Below are 21,483 nucleotides of genomic sequence, written 5' to 3'. Positions count from 1 at the left end.
AGGATGTGGGGGTCACAGCTCAGCCCCGACAGTGGAGGGAAAGCAGCCAAAGCAGCCGGAGAGGAGAGAGAGGCGCGCGGGGCGAGGGGAGAAGTGAGTGGGCCCCCGGGAGGGTCTGGGGCGGAGAGGGAGGGTCTGGGGCGGAGAGGGAGGGTCTGGGGCGGAGAGCGGAGGACGAGGGGGAGCCGGGAGCCGGCGAGCAGAGCGGGGGTGGGGGAGGAGGACGAGGTGAGACTGGCAGCAGAAGAAAGAGCGGGGTAATTGGTGGGCAGGATCCAGAGGAGGTGGGCGGGATCTAATGACAACAATAATAACGATAATTTGTCTTGCACTTAAGAGCCAGCGGGGCCTCGTCAGCTCGCGCGCTAATTGAATCGCTCAAGGCCCCAGCGGGGGCGTGTCTTCGTCTCTGCAGAGCGGGGGTCCGAGCAGGGTGAGGCCGGGCCGGTACTGTTGAGCGTTTGGGGGGCCGGGGGAGGGTAGGACCCACTGCTTTTGGCTTCCAGAGCCATCAGAGTCCACAGTCAGGCTGGCTGCGGGAATTGCCCCTTGTCCCCCAGAGAGCCGCCCGGGTCCTGAGAGCAGCTGGCTTAGGGGCTGCCCGAGGCCCTCAGCTCTAAACGGGAAGGGGCTGCAGCTTCCCCCGCTCCCCTCTGAGGTCCTGGGGAAGGACCCCAAGCCCCCCAGATCAGGACAAGAGGCCCCAACAGCTGCTTGAGTGGATGAGTGACTGGCTGGACGGCGGAGGGAGGGACCCGGGTATGATGGTTTAGTGACCGCCCTCGGCTCTTCAGCAGGATTGCGGTTGGTCCCCCAGCCTGCACCTCCTGATCCTCTCACTTAGCTCCAGGGGTACCTGCTGGTCCCTGTTGCACTGGGGCGGCAGCCGAGGCCCAGAGAGGCTGAGCCGCATGTGCAGGGTCACGGAGTGACCGAGGCACCAGGCTCCAGCCTCCGTGCCAGGAGCCAGGGCACCACCACCGCCGGGGCCTCTTCCGCGGAGACAGAGGAGATGCCGGGGTGTTCTCACCCCGTGGCTGGTTTTCAGTCTCCCTGGTGGGTGGTGTAACCTCCCTCTGCTCAGGGCTGAAACCGAAATGCAGAGTGGACTGTCCCCGAGTCCCCAGGTGTGCCCTGCGCCAGGCACCCCTGACCAGCAGCGCCAGTGGGGGCTCCTGCCGACCCCCCAGAAGTCAGCGAGGGGAGCCTCATCTTTCTAGGGCCTCGAAGTAAGGTTCTGCCCAGTCAGGGCTTCCTGCCGTGTCTGGGGTACCATGCAGACTCCCGGCTGGGCTTGCACAGCCCTGCTCTGGCCCCTCTGCCTCTGGTGCCTCATCTGCTACCCCAGGGCAGGGCTGGCTCCGTCCTTTCCAGGGCCTGGCATGAAATGAAGAGGTGAGCCCCTTGGGCAAAAAGCAAGAAGAAAGCTTTTCCCTTTCTTCCGAGGTCTCTCAGCCTGTCAGGGTGTTTTTAATTTGGTATTTCGTGTCGCGCTCCCCCAGGTACAGGGTTGCCCTCGGGCTGCAGGCCTGGCTCCTGCCCAGGCCCCCGTAGGACCTCCTGTGCAAAACACAGATCCCGAGATGAGATTAGCAGTCGTCTCAGGGCGGCGACCACAGACTATTGACCCCCATGCGCGGGGCTCCCTCGCCACTGGCGGCCCTGCTGTGGCCCCTGCAGGAACCCCACCTGCCCCTTCCCGCCCTCCATTCCACCATCCCAGGCTCAGCCTCCCTCAGGCCCACGTGTCCTGTCCCCGCCAGGCCTTTCCTGTGTGTCTGCTTGGCCTGGGGCACTTTCCCCGAAATCCTGGCATGCATCGTTCCGTTGCATCTGGGTCAGCAAACTCTCCGTAACGAGCCAGAGAGTAAACGATTGAGGGCTTATGGACCAAGAGGCCATGTTGAGGGTATGTGTTGACACCTACATGCCAGTTAACATGTGACCATTTAAACCCCGTGAGAACCGTTCTTTGTTGGAGGGCAGCTTCCAGGAGGGTCATTCTGTACGGACCCTCCCTTACGTTATCCCGTCTTGGCTCCAGTCTGGCCCATGGAGGGGCCTTTTGCAGTCTGTAGGGGGCGGAGGATTTTCCTCTGCCCTCCTAGGGCTTCCGGCTGGACTGGCTAAGGCGGATTAACAGGAGAAAAGCATACGAATCTTATTTCCGTGAGCTTGGGAGCCCTCATGAGAAAATCGCTGGAGTGCTTCTTATACACCAGGGTGAGCAGGTGCCGTGGTGGGGAGTAACCGCGGGACCCGGGGGGATGCAGGAAGGAAGGTCATTTTAGCAGATCTCTCTCGGGATGTTTCTTCTTCTTGGTGCTGGGAGGGCACTTTCACGTGCCTCCTGCTTTCGGGGGAGAAGGTGGGTTCAGAGCGTCCTTCTTGCACCTGCTGTTTTCCGACCACCCTGAACTCGGGGTCATCAGTGTGGTAAAGCAGCCTGTCAGGGTGGAAGTTCTGCATCTCCCGTCCTGGTTCAAGAGCAGCCCCTTCCCCTCCGTGCCCAGCCTCACTTTCCTGCTGGCTCTTCCCACCGTGGAAATCGGGGTGTTGGTTCCCTCACTGCCTTGTTCTGGGCAGCGTGGTTCCCGGTGCTCAGTAAGCACCTCTGGGTGCAGGGAAACCTCTGGTGCAGGGCTGGCCGCCCGACACCTCCCTGTCCTCCGTCCCTCCCCCCAGAGCCTGTGGGTTCCCTGGAGGGAGGACGGAGGCCAGCCCAGGCCTTGTCGCTGCAGGAAGCTGGCCTGAGGTGGACGCTCGAGGCCGGGCAGTCCCTGCTTTATTGACTTAGACGCGATTGTTCCAGTGGCAGCACATGATAACCGCCTGGCAAACGAGTTTCGACCCAGAAGCCACAGAGGAGCGGCTTCTGCGCGTCCCACCTCCTCAGCCCCCGAGCCCTTGGCCTCTCTTCCTTTTCTTTCTCTTGGGTGTTTCTATTGTTGCCGGGGTTTGAATCAGAGGGCCCCGTACGAATTCTTAGGTCTTTTTACTTTTTAATTGAGATAAAAGTCACATATTGGAAAGTGCGCCCTCGTAAAGTGTACAACTTAGTGGTTTTTAATATACTCACAGAGTTGTGCAACCATCACCACTGTCTGATTCCAGAACATTTTCATCACTCCAAAAAAACCCCGTGCCAGTGCACGATCCGTCCCCATCCCACCCACAGGCTGGCAGCCACTTATCTTGGCCTGGACGGTTCACATCCCGGAGCCGCGCTCTGAGTGGCCTTGTGTGATGGCTGCTTCCCCAGGCGTTGGAGTTGTCACCCCTTGTTGGCTGTCATGCACAGCACTGCTGTGAGTGACACTTAGGAGTGGGATCCTGGGGTCACTGACTTCATCATTATCAGGACCTGCCAGGCTCTCTTCACAGCAGCTGCCCTGACTGGCACGCCCGCCAGCTGCGCAGTTTTCACGTTTACCTGTGATCTGAGGGCCCGCACAGTTCTCTATCCCCAACACCCCCGATTTCCCTGTTGTGATACGGAGTCCTTGTGGTCATCAGAAGCCAACTTTTAGTCTTTTCCCCTTGTTACACAAGTAATTATCCATTAATGTAAAAAAAATTGAGAAGATGAAGGTAAAGGAGAAGAAAATGTTAAGATGGCTCTTCCTGTTATTGGCTGGGGGGGCAGGGGCGGGGCGGCCACTTTACAGCGTTGTTTCAGAGGCTGTGAGATGTCCGTAGACCTGCTTCTCATGGTCTGTGATGTACTTATTACACTTTCTCCCACCACGGGGCTGGCGGGTTCTTTCCGGTTCTTACCCTGTTCTAAATCTTGCTGTGGCAAACCCTGCAGGAAGCATTTTCCGAGGTTTGGGTTCTCCCCACAGATTAGCTTATGAAGTGGGCTTCCCCGGGCAGGGGCCGTGAGCTCCGCAGCAGCATCACCTGACTGGGCCCTTGTCACACGGATTGTGCGTGTTGTACCCGGCTCTCGGCCCGCTAGGGGCTGGGGCCCGATGGGTCCAAGGGCCGGTCTGTCCTTCCGGTATGGGTCTCACCACTTCCTGCAGTGGGTCCTAGAAAGGTGGTCATGGGGGTCGGATTTGGGGTGCACTGCGTTCCGTCCCTCGAGCCTCTGCTCTGTTCATTGGGCTGTCACCCACCCCTTGGCAGCACATGTCTGTGCCTGGCGCTGTCGTGGAGCCCCCGGAGGGTCTCGGCAGGGCCCTGCAGGCCGGGTACATCCCCTGCTCCGTGACCTGCGGCGAGGCCATGGGCCCGGGTGGAGGGTGGCAGGGCAGCGTCCTCCTTTGTCCCCTGGCTGCCAGGGTCCTGGGAGTCGCCGCAGCCCTGAGTCCCGCACCACCAACGCTGAGTAACTCCTGGCTGCTGTCCAGGTGCTCCCTGCTGTTGCTGCAAGGGACCCGGGCTCTGGCCCCGCTGCGTCCGTGAGCCTCAGTCTCCCCGTCTGTGAAACAGGTGTCGTCATGGTGTCCCCCCTTGGAGAGACCCTGCATTTCACACGGTGCCCCAGGCCTCCTCCTGGCCTTCCAGGCCCTGTAGGAGAATCTGCCCGCCCTGCCTCACAGCCTCCTTGCTGCCCCCGGGCCTTTGCACCCACTGCCCTTGCTGCCTGCATCCCTCTCCCTCCACACGGCTTTTTCAGGCCTGCTCCTGGGGCCCTCTCCCTGGGGAGCGGCCCCTCCCGGCCCCTCTGTGCGTGTCGTGGCACTTGCATTGTCTGAAATCACCTTTTCTTTCCTGTGCTCATTGGTTTTCTGTCTCCTGGACTGGCCGGGACCTCCCCATGAGGCAGGGGCGGCAGCCTGTTTACCACAGTGTTCTCCAGTGGGGGAGGGGGTGACCGGGACAGGTGGGGAGAAGAGGGTTAATTACATCGGTGTCTCGGGAGATGCGCACAGCACACCCCCAGCCTGTGGAGCCGCTAACACTCCCGCCTTATCTTCTCGTCAGGCCCAGATACAGCTGGGCTCAGATACGGTGGCGGGAAGCTGCCTTGGTTTTGTCATCGACCCCTCCCCACCCCCACTGTGGGGTGGATCTGGATCCCGCTGTGCAGAGGGAGAAGCTGGGGCTGGGCCGAGGTCCTTGCAGCAGGCAGGGGTTGTGATGACGTGCAGGGCGCGAGAACCGGCTCAGGGAATCCTCTGTGTGTTTTCTTGGGGACCCCCTCCTGTCCGCTCCCCACTCTGCATGCTCACTCCCACAGGTGCCTCCAGGGCCCTCGGCCTCCTGACGGGGCCGCCCGGCCCCTGCCGTGGCCTCCAACCAGAACTTGTCCGCCTCACCACCGGCCTCACCTCTCGCCACTGGCTCCATTCCCGTGAGGTGCCTGGTTCAGGCTCCCACCTTCCCGTCAGATTTTGGCAATTCTCGTGTGCTTGGTGGGGGTGTCCCCCTCTTCGCGTTCCGACGGTCTGCTCACTGCCGGGTCCAGGGGATGCTTGGGCAGCCCCGCCCAGCGGTGGCCCAGGCCCCAACCGGCCCCTCTGAGGGGCGTGTTCCTCCCTGGCCTCCTGGCTTGTCTTGCCCTTGGATTGCACCCCTGCTCGTAGAGTCCTTGTGACCATTTGTGGAGCGGGTGAGCCACGTGGCCTGCGTCCCTCCTCCGCTCCTGGGCGCCTCCACCTCTGTGCCCTGACCTGGGGGTGGTGGTCACGTGGGGCGCGTGGGCGCAGGTTAATGTAGGGCTGCGTCTGACTGTGGGACCTGGGCCCGCCTTCCCTCCTGACCCGCGAGCTCCGCGGCAGGCTTGGCCTCTCTGGTTACTGCCCGTCTCCTGGTCTCAGGACTCCGTGAGTGAGCGCTCGGGAGAGCCAGGCCCAGACCCTGAGCGGCAGCTCCAATGGTTCTGGGCACAGACTTGGAGCCGGGAAGGTCTGCCTTCACGTCCCGGCTCTGCCGCCCCTGCCTCGGTATCCTCACGCCTGGGGGTGACGGTCACACCTGCCCAGAGGGTTGCATCAGCCACTGAGAACAGTGCCTGGGGGCTTGTGAGCGACCTGCTCGGCACAGCCACGTGTGTTTATTCCTTAACTAAACAGGCCGGTTAAACAGGCCAGTTCTTTGAGCTTCTAGCAGATGTCAGCAGAGGTTACTGAGGGGCGGGCCATGGAACGCGCTCCTTTCAGTGCCTGGATGGTGGTGAGCCCCTTGTTACTGGGGGGATTCAAGAGAAATGGGTCAGGCTCGTTGTGCCAGGGTGTGTGATGCTTGGGGCTGGATGGCCCCGTTCCCAGATGGCGGACAGAAGGACCGTGTGGGGAGGGGTTCTCTGAGCCGCGGGCATGCAGACAACGGGCCTCGGTTTGCACCTGAAGGGGCCTGAACGCGAGAGGAGGAACCGAGGCGCCGCCCCGGGTCCCAGTTGGTGTGCCCCTTCTGGTCAGAAGTCCTGCCTGCCTGCCAGCGTCCTGCTGGGGAGGGATGTCACACCAAGGAGCAGGGCCCAGAGGGGACCGGAATGCCGTGGCCCCAGCACCAGGCTCCGCTGCCCGGGGCTGGGTGCCTGCCCATGCCTCCCCGCCCTGCACACTGAGTCCAAGACGCAGGCAGACCCCTGCCGGCTCCACACCTCTGCGCAGCCTGGAGCCCAGGCCTGGCAGCTCCTGCCCTGCCCACCCTGCAGGCGCCAGAGTGGGAAGGGGAGGGAGGCTGAGCTGTGTGCCTCAAGGGCCAGGCTCTGCCACGTGGCATTGCCCCAGGCAGCGGCGGGGAGTGGAAATGTGGGCTCTGGAGGCAGGCCACACAAGTATGTGAAGGACGTGCACGCCAATGTCCACAGCAGCTGTGCTCACTGTAGCCAAAGGGGAAACACCCAGGCTCTGTCTGTCACCCAAAGAACAGAGAAACAAACAACACGTGGTCTGTCCCTGCAGGGGAACATTACTCAGCCGTGAAAAGGAAGGAAGTTTTGACACGCGGCTCCGTGCGTGAGCCTCGAGAGCGTGCCACTCAGCGAGAGAAGCCAGACGCCAGAGGCCACGTGCTGTGTGATGCCACTCATAAGAAACGTCCAGGGTTAGGGCGAGTGGTGGCCAGGGGCTGGGACCAGAGCGGCCAGCGCTCCTCCCGTGCAGGTCCCTGGAGGGTCCATCGTCGCCATGTCCAGGCCTGGTGTGGAGTCTTGCTTGGCTGGCCCACGTCTGGAAGCAGAGCTCAGACTGTGAGCTGCTCAGACGCTCAGTGCCCGCGTCACCTGTCTCCCTGTCACACACTGTCACGTCTCAGTGGGGTTTGCCTCATCCTGGTCCAGGGAGAGGCCTTAGGACAGGCGTGGCAGGGGAGCCCTTCTGGCCTTGATTGGTGGGATGGGCCCTGGCCTGGAGTGGATTTAGGGTTCCCTTGCTTGGGGTGGGAGCTCCGTCTGTACTTGTCTCGCGTAGACTTCGCGGCCCATGTGTCGGGCCGTCCTCCATCTTCCTGGTGAGGAAACCGAGTGGGGGGGTGGAGGGGGGTCTCTTTTTTTTTTTTTTCCCCGGTACGCGGGCCTCTCACCGTTGTGGCCTCTCCCGTTGCGGAGCACAGACTCCGGACGTGCAGGCTCAGCGGCCATGGCTCACAGGCCCAGCCGCTCCGCGGCATGTGGGATCTTCCCAGACCGGGGCACGAACCCGTGTCCCCTGCATCGGCAGGCGGACTCTCAACCACTGTGCCACCAGGGAAGCCCTGGAGGGGGTCTCTTGTCCCGGCCCCAACTGGTCAGCGGTGGAGCTGGGATGCTAGCCCCGGCCGGGTGGCCGCAGCCGGAGCACTTCCTCCTCACCCAGGTTGCGTGTGGCCTCGGGCCGGACCCCTGTCCAGTGGGGAAGCAGAGGGCCATCTCTCCCTTGGCCCTTAGGTCCCCGCTGCCATGCACCTCCTGTCTGCTGGGCCTGAGCCGGGCGCTCGGAGCCCACATAGCACCTGTCCCCCCACCCCGGGGCCCTCCGTCCAGTCTGGCGTCCTATAAACTCTGTCCTCTGTCTCGTCCCCTTCTAACAGGGACCCAGACATGGAGCTGCGGGAAGAGGCGTGGTCTCCGGGGCCGTTGGATTCTGAGGACCAGCAGATGGCCAGCCATGAGAACCCAGGTGAGGCGGCCTTGGGGAGTTCTTCCCAGCTGGTCCCTCACCCTTCCCTGGACCCTCGCTTCCTTTGTCTCCCCTTCCCCTCCCGTGGCTCGGGGCTCGCCATCCCTCCTCTGGGGGCTCAGCCAGGCCGCCTCCCGGGCCTGCGGGGTCTCCGAGTTCCCTCCCAGCTGGGAGCCCCTGGGGGCCGCCCCCCCCCCGCTGGGTGCTCGGCACCGTTGCCAGGTGGCCCCTCGGTGCTCCCGGGCGGGGTGCTCTTTGGACCAGGGTGGCAGGCCCACGTACCAGTGGGCCAGGATGTGGAGAGCTGGGGACAAACTGTGATGTGTGGGGAGCGGCAGGCTCACAGAGCAGCGCCAGTGACCATCCTGGGGGGCAGCTGGGTGTCTGGGTTTTTATGGGGCTTGTATCTTTCTGGGGTTTTATCTGTCACTCTTTAAATATTGGCCACATGTTGTGTTTGACGAAGCGCTATTTGGGTTGAATAAAACTCATCTTTGAGCCCTCGGGGACTAGGCTTTGCTTGCTGAGACCCCAGCTGGCCCCGCTGGCCCCTTCACGGCCTCACCCCTTGCCCTCTGGTGAAGATGTGCTCCCCGTTTCCAGGGGTTTTCATGCAGGGCACCTGAGAAATAAAGTATGAGCTCTTTTTCATGCTGCTTTTGATGCGTCTTCGTGCGGGCATCACGTCCTCGTGCGTTTTGGACGGGCTCAGCCAGCATTTCTTGCTGTGAGGGGCCAGGGGGGAGGTGTTTTCGGCTTTGTAGGCCTCGTGCCCCTGCAGCGTGGAAGTGAATGGGCGCGACCACGTTATTTATAGAACAGGCTCTGAGGTCGTGATCCCGGTGCCAGCGTGTCGTAGTCGTCCGAGAGAGGTTACGAGGGCCTGGGCGGGCTGGGGATAGGCTGCATAAAGCACTCGAGCCCCTTCGCCTGATCTAGTTCTAAGATCCACTGAGCGGGTGAGGGAAGCTCCTTGGGCTGGCTGCGGGCAGCCGTGATTACACAGGAGGAAACAGATTTCAGGGCACATGGCGCGTGGGGCGCAGACCCTCCACCACCCAGCAGGAGGGCGCATGGCCCATCCTCCCCTGTTTCATGCTGCCGGGCCTGCTTCTTCCTCCTCTCCCTGTCTTTAGCCTTTTTAAGATTAATTTTACAGCCTGTTTCGTGCTGGAAATTTCAAACATCGGTAGTGTGGTGATTGCACTTCCCACTGCCTAGCCTTAGCGGTGAGCAGTGCTGTGCGGTCTTTTCCCTGGTTGTGCCTGCTTTTTCTTCTGGAGAATTTTAAAGAAAATCCCAGATATTGTATCATTTCACCTACAGATTCTCCAGCAATAACAAACGCTCATCTCACCTGACGAAGCGTTGCCCAGTGTGTGAAGGTGTCCCCAGCTGTCTCCAAAATGCATGTTTGCCTTGAAGTAAGGTGGTTTTAATTTTACACTCCGTCCACTAACTCATTCTCTTGAGGAAACCTCTACAAAGCACAAGTGGGTTCTCATATCCCCTTCGTCCGGCCTGCTGTCCCCGACCCAACCCCCCACCGGAGTCTGTTGCAAGTCTGCTCCGGCCCCTCCCCGTGTGGTGCCCCCAACCACGTGACACCCCTTCGCTCAGCTTGTAAGCCGTGTGGCCTGGATGCTTCCAAGCTGCCATGCGTCCCCTGGTTCTGGGCCTGCCCTGTTGGGTCCTACCTCTGTGGCAGCCTCCTGTGATAGGACAGTGCCGGACCCCTGCCCTGAGACCGCCCCCCCCCCCCCCGGCTGATGTCTGGACGCAGGAGCAGCAGGCTTGGACTGGCGGTAGCCCCTGTAGGCTGTTTCCCTGTTGGGTCGGGACGAGGGGTCCATGAGCAGGGCTGTGAGCGCTTCCTGTGTGCCCCGAGCTTGAGGCCAGCCACCTCGGGCAGGCCCTCTCACGGAATCCTCACAGCCTTCGAGCTCGGGGTGCTGATCAGAGGGTGCTGGGCAGAGAGAGACCAGGCCACCGCCCAGGGTGAGGCAGCCGGGAGCCAGTGGAAGGGGACTGGGGGCCTGGACTGTCCGTAGGCTGCAGCCAGAGTCTGTTGCGCTGCCTCACTGGCGCACTGACCCCGGCCCACCGCCTGCAGGTGCGAGAGCTGTCCAGGCTCGGCCTGGGGCCTTAGCTACAGGGTGTTCAGAAAGAGAAGCCGTCCAAAAATGAATAATAAAGAGACATCCCAATTCTGAGGCGGGAAAGAGTCTTCAGCTGGTGTGTTGGAAATCACCCACCAGGGACAGGGTCCCGGCCTCCCGCTGTCAAGCCCGCCTCTCACGTCTCAGTGCCCTCCAGAATGACCCCGCAGAGTTCACCGCAAATGCCACGTCTGAGCCGGATGACAGCAGACCCATGTAAAAACACAGCAACTGCCTGTGGGCAAAACCCATGTTCCCTGGTCACACTGGCAGCACACCTTAGGTGCAAAGCCCCAAAATACAGCTGGATGGGGACAAGCCCGCAGCCGGGACAGTGTGGTGTTAGCAGGGGCGGGAGGGGAGGACGCCCCAGGTAGCCCTCAGGGGTTCACTGGAGGACTTCGGGCTGGTCACACTGCGGCCAGCAACTGAAGCTGGAGGGGTTCTGTGCAGACCAGGAGCAGGGAGCGCGGGGCTGCTGGGGCCCATGGCTTCCTTTACCCAGGTAAACTGCCCTGCCCGGGCAGGACCCACGCAGAGCAGAGCCCGCCAGGAGGGGGTTCAGGATCGAGTGGGACCCCTGTCATTGGCCACAAGGGAGAAGGGAAGGTCCAGATAAAATCAGGGGTGGCCGTAGAGCAGGCCAGGCCTGCACTCAGAAGAGGGAGCCCTGAGGAGCTAGAAACGCTGTCCAGAGCGTAGCCTCCCAGAAGTTCAGGGAGACTGACCACAGAAATGAGCGAAACTGGAAAATGGTGAGTTCAGTCCTCTTGCTCCCACCCCCACAGGAAGCTATTAGAATAAAAAAGAAGAGGGGCAAATAGTATCTCCACAGACAGGGAGGGTGGTCAGAGATACACCTGCAGACAGGTCAGGATTGTTCAGAGTGGCCAGGAGATGACGGCCCCTGGAAGTACAAGATCAGAACAGCTCAGCCCAGGGGGCAGAACTCAGCAGAGAATTAGAAATAGAGTCAAATTAATTTCAAAACGAAGTAGGAGGAATTCGAGACTGAATAAAAATAACACATTGTTCCTTAAGAAAAATTGAAGGTGAAAAAGAGGGACATTTTAAAATCAAAAAGAAATGAGTAAAGATTAAGGCAGAGTGAAAAAAAAACCAGGTACTGAAGTTAGGTAAAGAAAGCCCTTTGAAGAAGAAATCCAAAGGAAGGTAATGGTAAAAACTACGAGTCCAGAAACATTCCTGAAATGTAAAAGTTAGGTATTGAAGGAGCAAATCACAGATCTGAGAGTATCAACTCGGACGAATAAGACATATTCTAGTCAAGTCACTGGGCTTTAAAGGAAGAAGCAAATCCTTTGGGGCATCTAGGCAAAAAGAGCAAATGACTTACAAGGCAAAGTAGATGGGACTGTGGTCAGACTTTATCAGCAGTGCTTTATGCCAGGAGAAAATGGAGTAATATTTATGATTCTCAGGGGGAGAGAAGGTAGAGCGAAGGATCATATTCAGGAAAACTGACTTACACGTTTGAAGGGCGCAGATGACCTCAGCCAGCAGGACCTGAGCAAATAGGGTTCTCATGGGGCCTTCCCGAGGAATCTGCGGGCAAGTGAGCCTTGGGCAGCCACCGTGGCTAGAGAGATGGGCGGTGAGCCAGGGCAGGCTCAACGAGGGCTCAGGCGGTGGAGGTCTGGCTGTGAAATCAGTGAGGGGAACAGGAATAGTTCACCTGATTTCTCAGGAATGGTACTTGGCAGTGGTGGTGGTGATTCTAACCATTCAAGTTACAGTGCTTATCTTGAAGCTGTGTGATGTGGGTTCAGCAAATAAGCAACTTTGGGCTACTCAAGTCCTCTCCACCCCTAGTGAGGAACAGAGATGCAGATATCTTAGAAAAGACTGCATAAAAGCCTTTTGCCTGAATTTGTATGGGAAGTATCAGAAGTCACAGGAATTTTATCTTAAAAAAAAAAAAAAAGCAAAGATCATTTCCACATTTTGGTTTTGAAATTGTTTCCCACCAAAAGAAACGAGAGTCCCTTGCAGAAACGGCCGGTTGCAGGTTTGGGGTGGGAAGTATGGATGAACCTGCAGCCCCTTGTTAGGCTGGATGGAAGGGAATCTGTCAAAGACCACCTGGGTCCCGTCCAAAGGACTCAGAGCTCATTTGAGGCTCCCATGCGCTGAGGATGGCAGGCGGTGCAGCCCACCAGATATATTTAAATCCGTGATCTCCTAATGATGTTAAGAAAGGAAAGACGACGTGGTTACCTTGGAGGATGGTAGGGAACCAGTTCGTAACCTGGAAAACTGGGCAGGTAAGGGGAAATGAGATTCATCCTGCCATAACCACGTGAAATTTACCACTGGGTACCAACCAATAGATGATGTAGAGTCTCTAAAAACTATTCCAGCTCCTAAACGCAGGAGAAACCACAGGACAGCCCCATTTTGCACCCCTCGACGAATCAGCAGACCTAAGCGTTGAGCATCGCTGGCCCTTGATATCACAAAAAGAGAAACATGAGATATCGGGTGCCTTCAGTGAAAGAACAGGATTGCACCTTCAGAATGATTGCAGGGGCCGGCGGGGCTGGGTGAGCCAGCTGCTAACCGGCAGCAGATGCAGGGCACGAGGAGCATGCGGTCAGCAAGGGTCCAACCGGCCGTAGGGCTCCGTCTGGTTCTTCAAAAGGAAGATCGTAAGGAAAAGCAAAAGATGGAGGAAGTCGTGTCTTACAGGAGACTTAGAGACATACTGAAGTAAAAAGTAACGGACCAAACTGTAGTGTCTGGGATGTTGCACTTGGGTGACTACCGTACAGAAATGCAAGGGAACGATTACTGCACAGGTCAGCATGGTGGTTATATTTGGGGTTGAGAGGGGGTGAGCTTGGGAAGGGCGCGGAGGGGCTCCCGGTGGGTGGCCAAGACCTGTATCTTGACGGGGCATTTGTCTTTCTGCATTGATTGTGGTCAGCTCTGCATTCCGTTTGCGGGCTCTCTGCATGTCGTGTGTTTTAGGGGAAAAAGGTTAGCATCCGGTAAAGCCGCAGGTCCTGCCTTTGCCCAGAAGGTCTGCTTGGGAGGATCCACCCTGGGGCGGGAAGCTGCGTGGGCGGCAGGACCCCGCCTGGGCCCAGAGCGCAGGAGCCGGAGCTGAGCCCTCCTTCAGCGAGAGAAGGACAGTGACAGTTGCTGTGGGATGACGGGACCTGGAGCCTGGGACACCCCCTCCCCTTCCCTTCCGGAAATGGCGATCACTCGTCATTTCTGTATTTTTTATCGAGTGAGCCCTTTGTGCTGGTCACTGTCCTCTCCTCTTTCCGGGAATTCTTGTGTCCTTTTAAAGATGACGTTTGTGCGGCAGGGAAGTTGCCCCCATGAGGAAGGCGGCCCAGAGGGAAGCCACTGACTTCCAGCCTGACCTGGAGGGGTGCAGACTCAGACTCTGGTGTGCGTGAGAGCCGCCTGCTGCTTGGAGAGCGCCGGTCCCTGCACCCACTCGCGGGGGGACCAGGAATCCGAAGGTTGAGAGAGAACCCCGCCTCCCGAAGTGATTAGACCCTCCTCCATTTAACAGCTTAACACCTGCTTAAAAAGTAGTGCGTGGGGCTTCCCTGGTGTCGCAGTGGTTGAGAGTCCGCCTGCCGATGCAGGGGACACGGGTTCGTGCCCCGGTCTGGGAAGATCCCACATGCCGCGGAGCGGCTGGGCCCGTGAGCCATGGCCGCTGAGCCTGCGCGTCTGGAGCCTGTGCTCCGCAACGGGAGAGGCCACAACAGTGAGAGGCCCGCGTACCGCAAAAAAAAAAAAAAGTAGTGCATGGGGTGAACAGAACGCAGCAGCAGAGAGAAGAGTCACGTAGCCCAAGGCTACAGAGAAAGCCTGCACCCGCTGCACGAACCTCACTGCCCAGCCGGCTCCTCGGGCCTTCTCTCCCCGTTTCTGGACCTGGATGGGTGGTCGGCCCCTCACCACCACCCCCCCACCCCTCCCCCCAGCATCCAGGGCCCCGGATTGAGTCACAGGTGTTTCACAAGTTCAGATGGGCTGTGTTCAGTTCCTGTCATCGTGATTGTAAATACTCTTCATCGCTGAGTCAGGTGGTGTATTGTTAAACTTGACAACTTTGTAAACAAGACATTTATTTCAATCAAAGGAGTGCAGAATACTTGCCATGGGTCAGGTGGTGCGGCTCATTTCCCGCAAAGAGCAAGTCTCCTTTCCAGCCCAGCCCAGTCCACCCCTGCTGCCCGGACACACTGCTCAGAGGCAGACAGCTCCCCAAGGTTCAGTTTTTTATTCTCGAATATCTCCACATAATGTGCTTATGACTCTATTTCTTTTTCTTTTTTTTGGCTGTGCCTGGTGGCTTGCGGGATCTTAGTTCCCTAACCAGGGATCGAACTGGGGCCCATGGCAGTGAAAGCATGGAGTCCTAACCACTGGATGGCCAGGGAATCCCCATGATGCCACTTCTTGATTTATGTTGACACCAAAGTGGGCCCTGTGTCATCTCTTGAAAAGCGGCCCCCACCCGGCCCAGACTTCCTACCTGGATTTTTTTTTTTTCCTGCTCCATATATGATTCTATATCCCAGTACCCTTTCCAGTACAGGCGGTCTTGGGACCCAGACTACCCGTGCAGATACTGCTTTGCTGCTCCCAGGCCGTGTAGCCTTGGGCGGTGGCTCATCTTCCTGGTGCCTTGGTGTTCTCACCTGTAAAGACCCGAGTTCCATGGAGCCCACCTTACAAGACTTAAACGCATGGATGCTTATTAAGTGCATGGGACCATTGTCTCAGGACAGTTGGAGCACTTTGTTCCCGGCCCGGTGCTGGAACACGGGTCCGGCCGCTGTCCTTGTGGGCTTGCAGGCTAGTGAGAGGGAAAACAATGTTCGGTAGGTTATAATGGGATTCACCTTTGAAAGACACCTTCGCGGTGCACCTGGGGGCGGGGCCAGAGGCGGGGGGGCGGGGCTGTGATGGGGGCGGGGCCGTGCCCCAGGGAGCGAGGTGGAACCCAGGCAGGAGTCCGGGCTTGAGCATGTGCCCCACCTTCATTCTGTAACTCAGGCCCAAGCCGGACAGGGAAGGCAAATGTCGCCAAGGGAGCATACAGAACAGTCTCGTAGAGCTGGGCAGGCTGCGGGGAGGGGGCAGGCTCTCATCCCTCCCGGGAGGCCGGCCGCTCAGGCCAGGCGTGGCGCAATTGTATTAGAGGCTTTGTTGGGCAGACGGCCCGTGGTGGTGTCCTGTTTGCAGACGCCAGGACCAAGGCCCCACGCTCCTTTATTGTTTGCACCGGGCATACAGTACCCACAAACCCAGGGACCAGGGTGAGGAAGTCTGTAATAGAGGCTGCGGTGTTTGGAGGTTGCACTCCCAGTTAATGGAGGGTCAGGACTTCCGTGCTGGCCTGTGATCGCATTAACCAGTCCGGTGACCCCTTCCTCTTCTCTCTTCTCCACCCGCAGACAGGATTGTCTTCCGAGGGCCCAGATGTGACACCATCATTTCCCGCTTGTACACCCACAGGGTGCTGCAAGCCCTTGTCCCTGGGCAAAGGTGGAAACCGCGCTGCGGCTGCCTTCCGGTCTGGCGGGGACGCGCTCTGCTGGCCCCCAGCCTGGGGCCTGGGCTTCGGAAGGCATTCTTTACTAGGAGCCTTCCCTGGACCTCCATCCCGTACCCCCGTTGGTTTCTGTTGTTTCCTTTAGCAGACATTTCTGGCGTCCCTACTAAGTCCCGGGCCTTGTTCTAGATGCGGGGGAAACGACCGTGAAGGAAGGAAGAGTCCTAAGGGATGGGTAATGAATGTTCAGTGAAATGCCAGGGCATGTTCGATGCCCTGAGGACAGACACTAGGAGGGGTGGGGGGAAGGGGACTGATGGGAGGGACATGTGACCAGGGCCAGGTCCGTGAGGAGGGCTCCGCACCGGCAGGGCCCAGTCGCCCTCTGAGGGAGGTTCTGCCACCGCTCCCGTTACGGGGAAGCCTGGGAGGGCGCACAGGTGAGCGAGGTCCCCGGGGGCACGCAGAGCAGCAGGTGGAGGGGCCCCAGGCCGCCCTCGCACGTAGGCTCTCTGACTCCCTCCTCTCCCCTCTTGCCTTCCAGTGGACATCCTCATCATGGATGACGACGACGTCCCCAGCTGGCCCCCAACCAAGCTGTCCCCGCCCCAGTCGGCGCCCCCGGCTGGTCCCCCGCCCCGGCCGCGGCCGCCCGCCCCCTACATCTGCAACGAATGCGGCAAGAGCTTCAGCCACTGGTCCAAGCTGACGCGGCACCAGCGCACGCACACGGGCGAGCGGCCCAACGCCTGCAGCGACTGCGGCAAGACCTTCTCGCAGAGCTCGCACCTGGTGCAGCACCGGCGCATCCACACGGGCGAGAAGCCCTACGCCTGCTCCGAGTGCGGCAAGCGCTTCAGCTGGAGCTCCAACCTCATGCAGCACCAGCGCATCCACACAGGCGAGAAGCCCTACGCCTGCCCCGACTGCGGCCGCAGCTTCACGCAGAGCAAGAGCCTGGCTAAGCACCGGCGCTCGCACAGCGGCCTCAAGCCCTTCGTGTGCCCGCGCTGCGGCCGCGGCTTCAGCCAGCCCAAGAGCCTGGCGCGCCACCTGCGGCTGCACCCGGAGCTGTCGGGGCCTGGCGTGGCGGCTAAGGTGCTGGCGGCCAGCGTGCGCCGGGCCAAGGCACCCGAGGAGGCGGCGGCGGCGGACGGCGAGATCGCCATCCCGGTGGGCGACGGCGAGGGGATCATCGTGGTGGGCGCGCCGGGCGAAGGGGCCGCGGCGGCTGCAGCCATGGCGGGCACGGGGACCAAGGCGCCGGGACCCCGCTCGCGGCGCGCCCCGGCCCCCAAGCCGTACGTGTGCGTGGAGTGCGGGAAGGGCTTCGGGCACGGGGCCGGGCTCCTGGCCCACCAGCGCGCCCAGCACGGGGACGGGCTCGGGGCGGCGGGGGGCGAGGAGCCCGCGCACATCTGCGTGGAGTGCGGCGAGGGCTTCGTGCAGGGCGCGGCGCTGCGGAGACACAAGAAGGTCCACGCCGTGGGCGCGCCCTCCGTCTGCAGCCGCTGCGGACAGAGCTACTACCGGGCAGGCGGGGAGGACGACGATGACGACGACGACGAGGCGGCGGGCGGGCGGTGCAGCGAGTGCCGTGGCGGGGAGGGCCGGTAGGGGCGGGGGCCCGGGGGGGCAGGGCCCCTCGGGCTTGGCGGGGACGACGGCGCAGGACCCAGAGACCCGAGGAGAAACGGACAGAGGGCTGCCCCGGACCGGCGGCGCGCTCTACCGCCTCCCCTCCCGCGGCCTGTGCGGCCGGAGAGGTGCGGCGGGCCTGGGGCGGGACGCTGGGGACGCTCACCGGGCCGCCCGGCCCCTCCCCGCGCCCGGCCCTCGGCCTGGCCTGCCCCTTGTAGGTTCTCGGCCGAGCCCGAATCAAGACGTTGTGTGAGAACTAGAGAGACCAAGATACGACAAAACCCACGAGCGAAAGACCACTTTCCCTCTTTCTCTTCCCCCACCAGCGGGGGGTGTCGAGAAGATGGCGAACGTCGGGGCCTTTCCACGCGGAGGGGCCCCGGGGAGGGACGGGAAAGAGGGGTCCTCTTCCCTTTTAGAGTTTTCTTTATAATCACATCCCCTTCCTGACCCCGCCTACCTGTTATTTTCTCTCTTCTCCTTCGCGGGTCCCATCCTTCTTCCTCGCCCTGGTCCCTCCTCCCCCTTCTGGATCTGGGGTAGCACAGAAGTACTGGAGCGGAAGTAGCCCCTGTGCCAGGCGCACCCCGCAGAAAATGGGCTCCCGTCTCATCCCAGGCCTGGGCACGGTTGGAGGAGGGGTGCGGGGGGGCAATAAATCGCACTATCCAATTGTCCCTGCTGTGCGTGGTTCTTGAGTTTGGGTCAACGGAGGGCTCCGCACCGGGCAGTTGCTGCTGAGGGGGCACTGGCCACGGGCCAGGCCCGTGGAGAGAGGCTGCCGGCTCGGCCCGCGCTCGCGCCCGGGTGCAGACTGGGCGGTTGTCCTGGAAGAGTGACCGGCCAGCTCACCGGCAGCGGGTTCTGGGCCCCAGCGGAGTGGCCGTCAAGTATCCAGGCTGGAGGATGGGCAGGCCTGTCAGGAACTGGGGCGGTTGTTCAGAGTAAGGCCCACCCGCTGCTGCTTTTGAAAAGAATCTCACCGTCTGGAGGTGCAGGTGGGAGTTGCACAGGCCGTGCCTCCCCTCACAGTGGAGGGCAGCCTGCCCCACGCAGTAAACGAGCCCGTGCTCCCGGCTGGGCGTCCTCCCCCAGCCCCTGCGGCCCCTTCCTGCATCCAGCTTCTTGGAAGACTTGGCCTGGACGTTGCACCTGTGTCCCCCTGCTCAGATCCCATCGGGGGAGCAGGGGACAGTCGCGGGGTCACATGTCACTGCAGAGGAGGCTGGAAGTGTCCCTGGCCTGCCACTGCTTCCTAGCGACAAAACTATCCTAGAGGTGGGAGAGGGACTCTGGTGGGTGGGCGGATACCTGCCTGCCCCCAGGGCCCCACTGGAGGAGCCAGCCAGGGGGCTGGCGGGAAGACAAGGGTGGGCAGTTGCTTTCTAGTGCTTCTTGTGTTCTAGGCGCTGTACTACTTGCCAGATGGACCTGGTCCTGCAGCATCATTGCAGCAGTCCTGGGACGTGAGGACTGCTAGCAGGTCAGTCCTCAGGGTGGGGCCCTCTGATGCCAATTCCAGTGTCCTGAGACCCTCAGCTGGAGTCCTGGGGACCACGTCCCCGGGATCTTCAGGGGGTATTTCCAGTCTGGCCAAACGCCGTGGCTGGACTCAATGTTCCTTTTACCTCCGCAGAAAGAGAGAGGAGTTTACCAGCAGAAGGGGGAGCTGAAGGAGGAAGCGGGGTTTCTACCTTGAGCCCTGAATCGCCCCCTGGTGCTGCCCTTGAGCAGATCCTGCCCCCACCCACCTCAGGGCCTCAGGTTCTCACCTGGTGAACCAGGGGCTCAAAACCAAGGTCACGGATGGCCATCTGGTGGGCAGAAACTTGACTCCCCAGGAGGATATATTAGAACATCTTGGGTGCGATCGTAGGTCAGAGAAGCCTGTCCTCAAGTGGCCATCGCCTCCCTTGGAAGTTGGTTGAGGCAGCAGTTCAGTTTATTTTGAGATCTCAGACTCCTCCAAAGGAGGGAGGGGTGACGCTGTTGTTTGTCCAGAGCGGGCTAAACAAAGGCTGAGAACACATTGCCCAATGCCCGCAGTCCCTTCCCTCTCATCCAGCGCTGCCCTTGGGCGCTTCCGGAGGTGGGGGAGGGAGGGAGGGAGGGAGGAGTCGTGCCTGGTGGGTGGAAGGGATGTGCCCCGTCACTTGGGTAGAAGGAAGGGCTTGGGTTGAGTCATTCTCTCCCTACCCCTGGGGCAAGAAAGATTCTGGGCCAGTTTCCACGGTGCCGCATAGAGGCTGTGTGACTCTGGGCAAGTGAACTAATCCCTCTCACCCTCGGCTTCCTCCTCTGTTCAGAGAAGATCTTGCCTGTCTCGACTGTCTCAAGGGATCCCTGGGAGTGTCTGTAAGTGCCTGGTCCTTGGTCACTGACAGCTAATTCCTGTCCCGGGAAGGAGCCTAATGCAGGGTTGAGGAGCCAGGGTTCAAATCCCTGTTCTGCCAGCACGCGCCACTTACCCTCTCCAGGCCTTGTGTGCACTCACCTCCTGAAGGACATCTTGGTTGCTTCCAAGTTTTGGCAGCTATGAATAACGCAGCTACACCTTTGGGTCTATGAAACAGCTGTCCGCCTACGAGGGAAACAAGAAGTGGCCACACCCTCAGCATTACACGCCCACGTGGGCTTGCCAGGGAAGCCTGGGAAGTTCTGTCCCGCGGGGTGTGGCGGTGCTTCCGAGGGAGGTTTCTCTGTTTAACGTAGAGTGGCAGTTCTCGGGTGGCGGCGACTGTGCCCCAAAGGTAGCGTCTGGCAATGTCTGTAGCCATTTTTAGTTCTCAGGACCGGGGGTGGGTGGGTGCACCTGGCATCTGGTCGGTAAAAGCCAGGGATGCTGCTCGATGTCCTGCCATGCACAGGACAACCCCTTTGCCCACCACAAAGGATTATCCTGCCCCAAAGTTCGACAGTGCTGAGGATGAAACACCTGCCCTGGGGACGTGTGAGCCGTCCTTTCTGGCGCTCTACCGCCACCTAGTGAGCTCCAGGAGAGGTTCAAGGGAATGGCAGGGAGGTGGGTGGGGATCCTGCCCTCCCGGTGCTGCTGAATTCACTAAACTCACCAGTTGGGGAACTTCTACTCAGTGACCTCAGGTCAGGAATTCTATGACTTGTAGCTTAGAGGATCGGAACTGACACGGCTTCGCACCACACACACACACCCAACATTACCCACCGGCAAAGTGTGAGGAGTGGGTAGAAGGGAGTGCTACATCACAAGACGTCGGGAAAGGGTCCAACTGGAGAGAATGACAGTGGAGGAGCCCAGAGTCATCCCGGAGGCAGCATGTCCCCACCCTGGGCCCCCACCCCGTACTAGGTCAGAGCGATGTCCCTGGACTTGCCAACGGTCGCCTTCCAGGAGATGTTCCCTGTCCTCTTGCTCTGCCTTCCGGGGGACGCAAATATAAAAATAAATGTGCATGCAACTATGTATCATACTTTAGATCCCACATATAAGTGATACCACATGGTATTTGTCTTGCTCTTTCTGATGTACTTCATTTAGTATGATAATCCATGTAGCTGCAAATGACATTATTTCATTCTTTCTTATGGCTGAGTAATATTCCAGTGTATACGTGTACCACATCTTCTTTATCCATTCCTCTGCTGATGGACATTTAGGTTGCTCCCTGTCTTGGCTATTGTTAATAGTGCTGCTATGAACATTGGGGTGCACATGTCTTTTCCAATTAGTTTTCTCTGGATTCCTAATTGACTTTGTGACACCAGACAAATGTCAACATCCATCGGCCTCTGTTTCCTTATCTGTAAAATAGGAGAAATATTACCTACCTCTTGGGGTTGGTTTGAGGGAGAGACTGTGGTAGACCAGTTGTTCTTTACTACACTAAGCAATAAATTCAGCTTTGTGTTTATATCTCAGATGTTGAATGATAGTCACATCCTACTTTGAAATTCAGATATGTGCTTTAAAAAACCAGCAGATCTGTGTTATCAAAATTTGGGGGCACTTTTAAGGACCTAAGTCCTCCCTCCTCTGCTCTGGAATCACACCCACATTGATCAAGAAGGCCACTGGAGGGGTTTCCCTGGCGGTGCAGTATTTAAG

General features: G+C 59.7%; 2 protein-coding genes across 2 annotated transcripts in view; one reads left to right on the top strand and one right to left on the bottom strand.

The window, feature by feature from the left end:
• The first annotated feature begins 7,966 nt into the window (after positions 1 to 7,966).
• On the top strand, positions 7,967 to 18,076 carry ZNF787 (zinc finger protein 787). The gene is made up of 2 exons (XM_079724264.1): positions 7,967 to 8,051; positions 16,303 to 18,076. Exons 1-2 carry the CDS (start codon positions 7,973 to 7,975, stop codon positions 17,373 to 17,375), a joined length of 1,152 nt encoding a protein of 383 aa, XP_079580390.1. The 5' UTR covers positions 7,967 to 7,972; the 3' UTR covers positions 17,376 to 18,076.
• The window catches only part of NLRP5 (NLR family pyrin domain containing 5), a gene marked incomplete at both ends in the record, with an annotated part of 33,577 nt that continues 29,949 nt past the window's right edge, over positions 17,856 to 21,483 (bottom strand). Inside the window, 2 exons of the mRNA XM_079724160.1 lie at positions 17,856 to 17,933; positions 18,124 to 18,226. Coding sequence (XP_079580286.1) covers positions 17,856 to 17,933; positions 18,124 to 18,226 — 181 coding nt within the window. The remainder of the gene's footprint in view (positions 17,934 to 18,123; positions 18,227 to 21,483) is intronic.

Source organism: Hyperoodon ampullatus (genome assembly GCF_949752795.1).
Source record: "Hyperoodon ampullatus genome assembly, chromosome: 18".
Taxonomy (NCBI): domain Eukaryota; kingdom Metazoa; phylum Chordata; class Mammalia; order Artiodactyla; family Ziphiidae; genus Hyperoodon; species Hyperoodon ampullatus.
This window is presented reverse-complemented; position numbering and strand designations above follow the sequence as displayed.

Excerpts from the sequence above, each read along its gene's own strand:
- ZNF787 (XM_079724264.1), top strand. The coding sequence starts at position 7,973 with ATGGAGCTGCGGGAAGAGGCGTGGTCTCCGGGGCCGTTGGATTCTGAG. Across the intron at positions 8,052-16,302 it reads GGCCAGCCATGAGAACCCAG|TGGACATCCTCATCATGGAT; the intron begins GTGAGGCGGCCT and ends CTTGCCTTCCAG.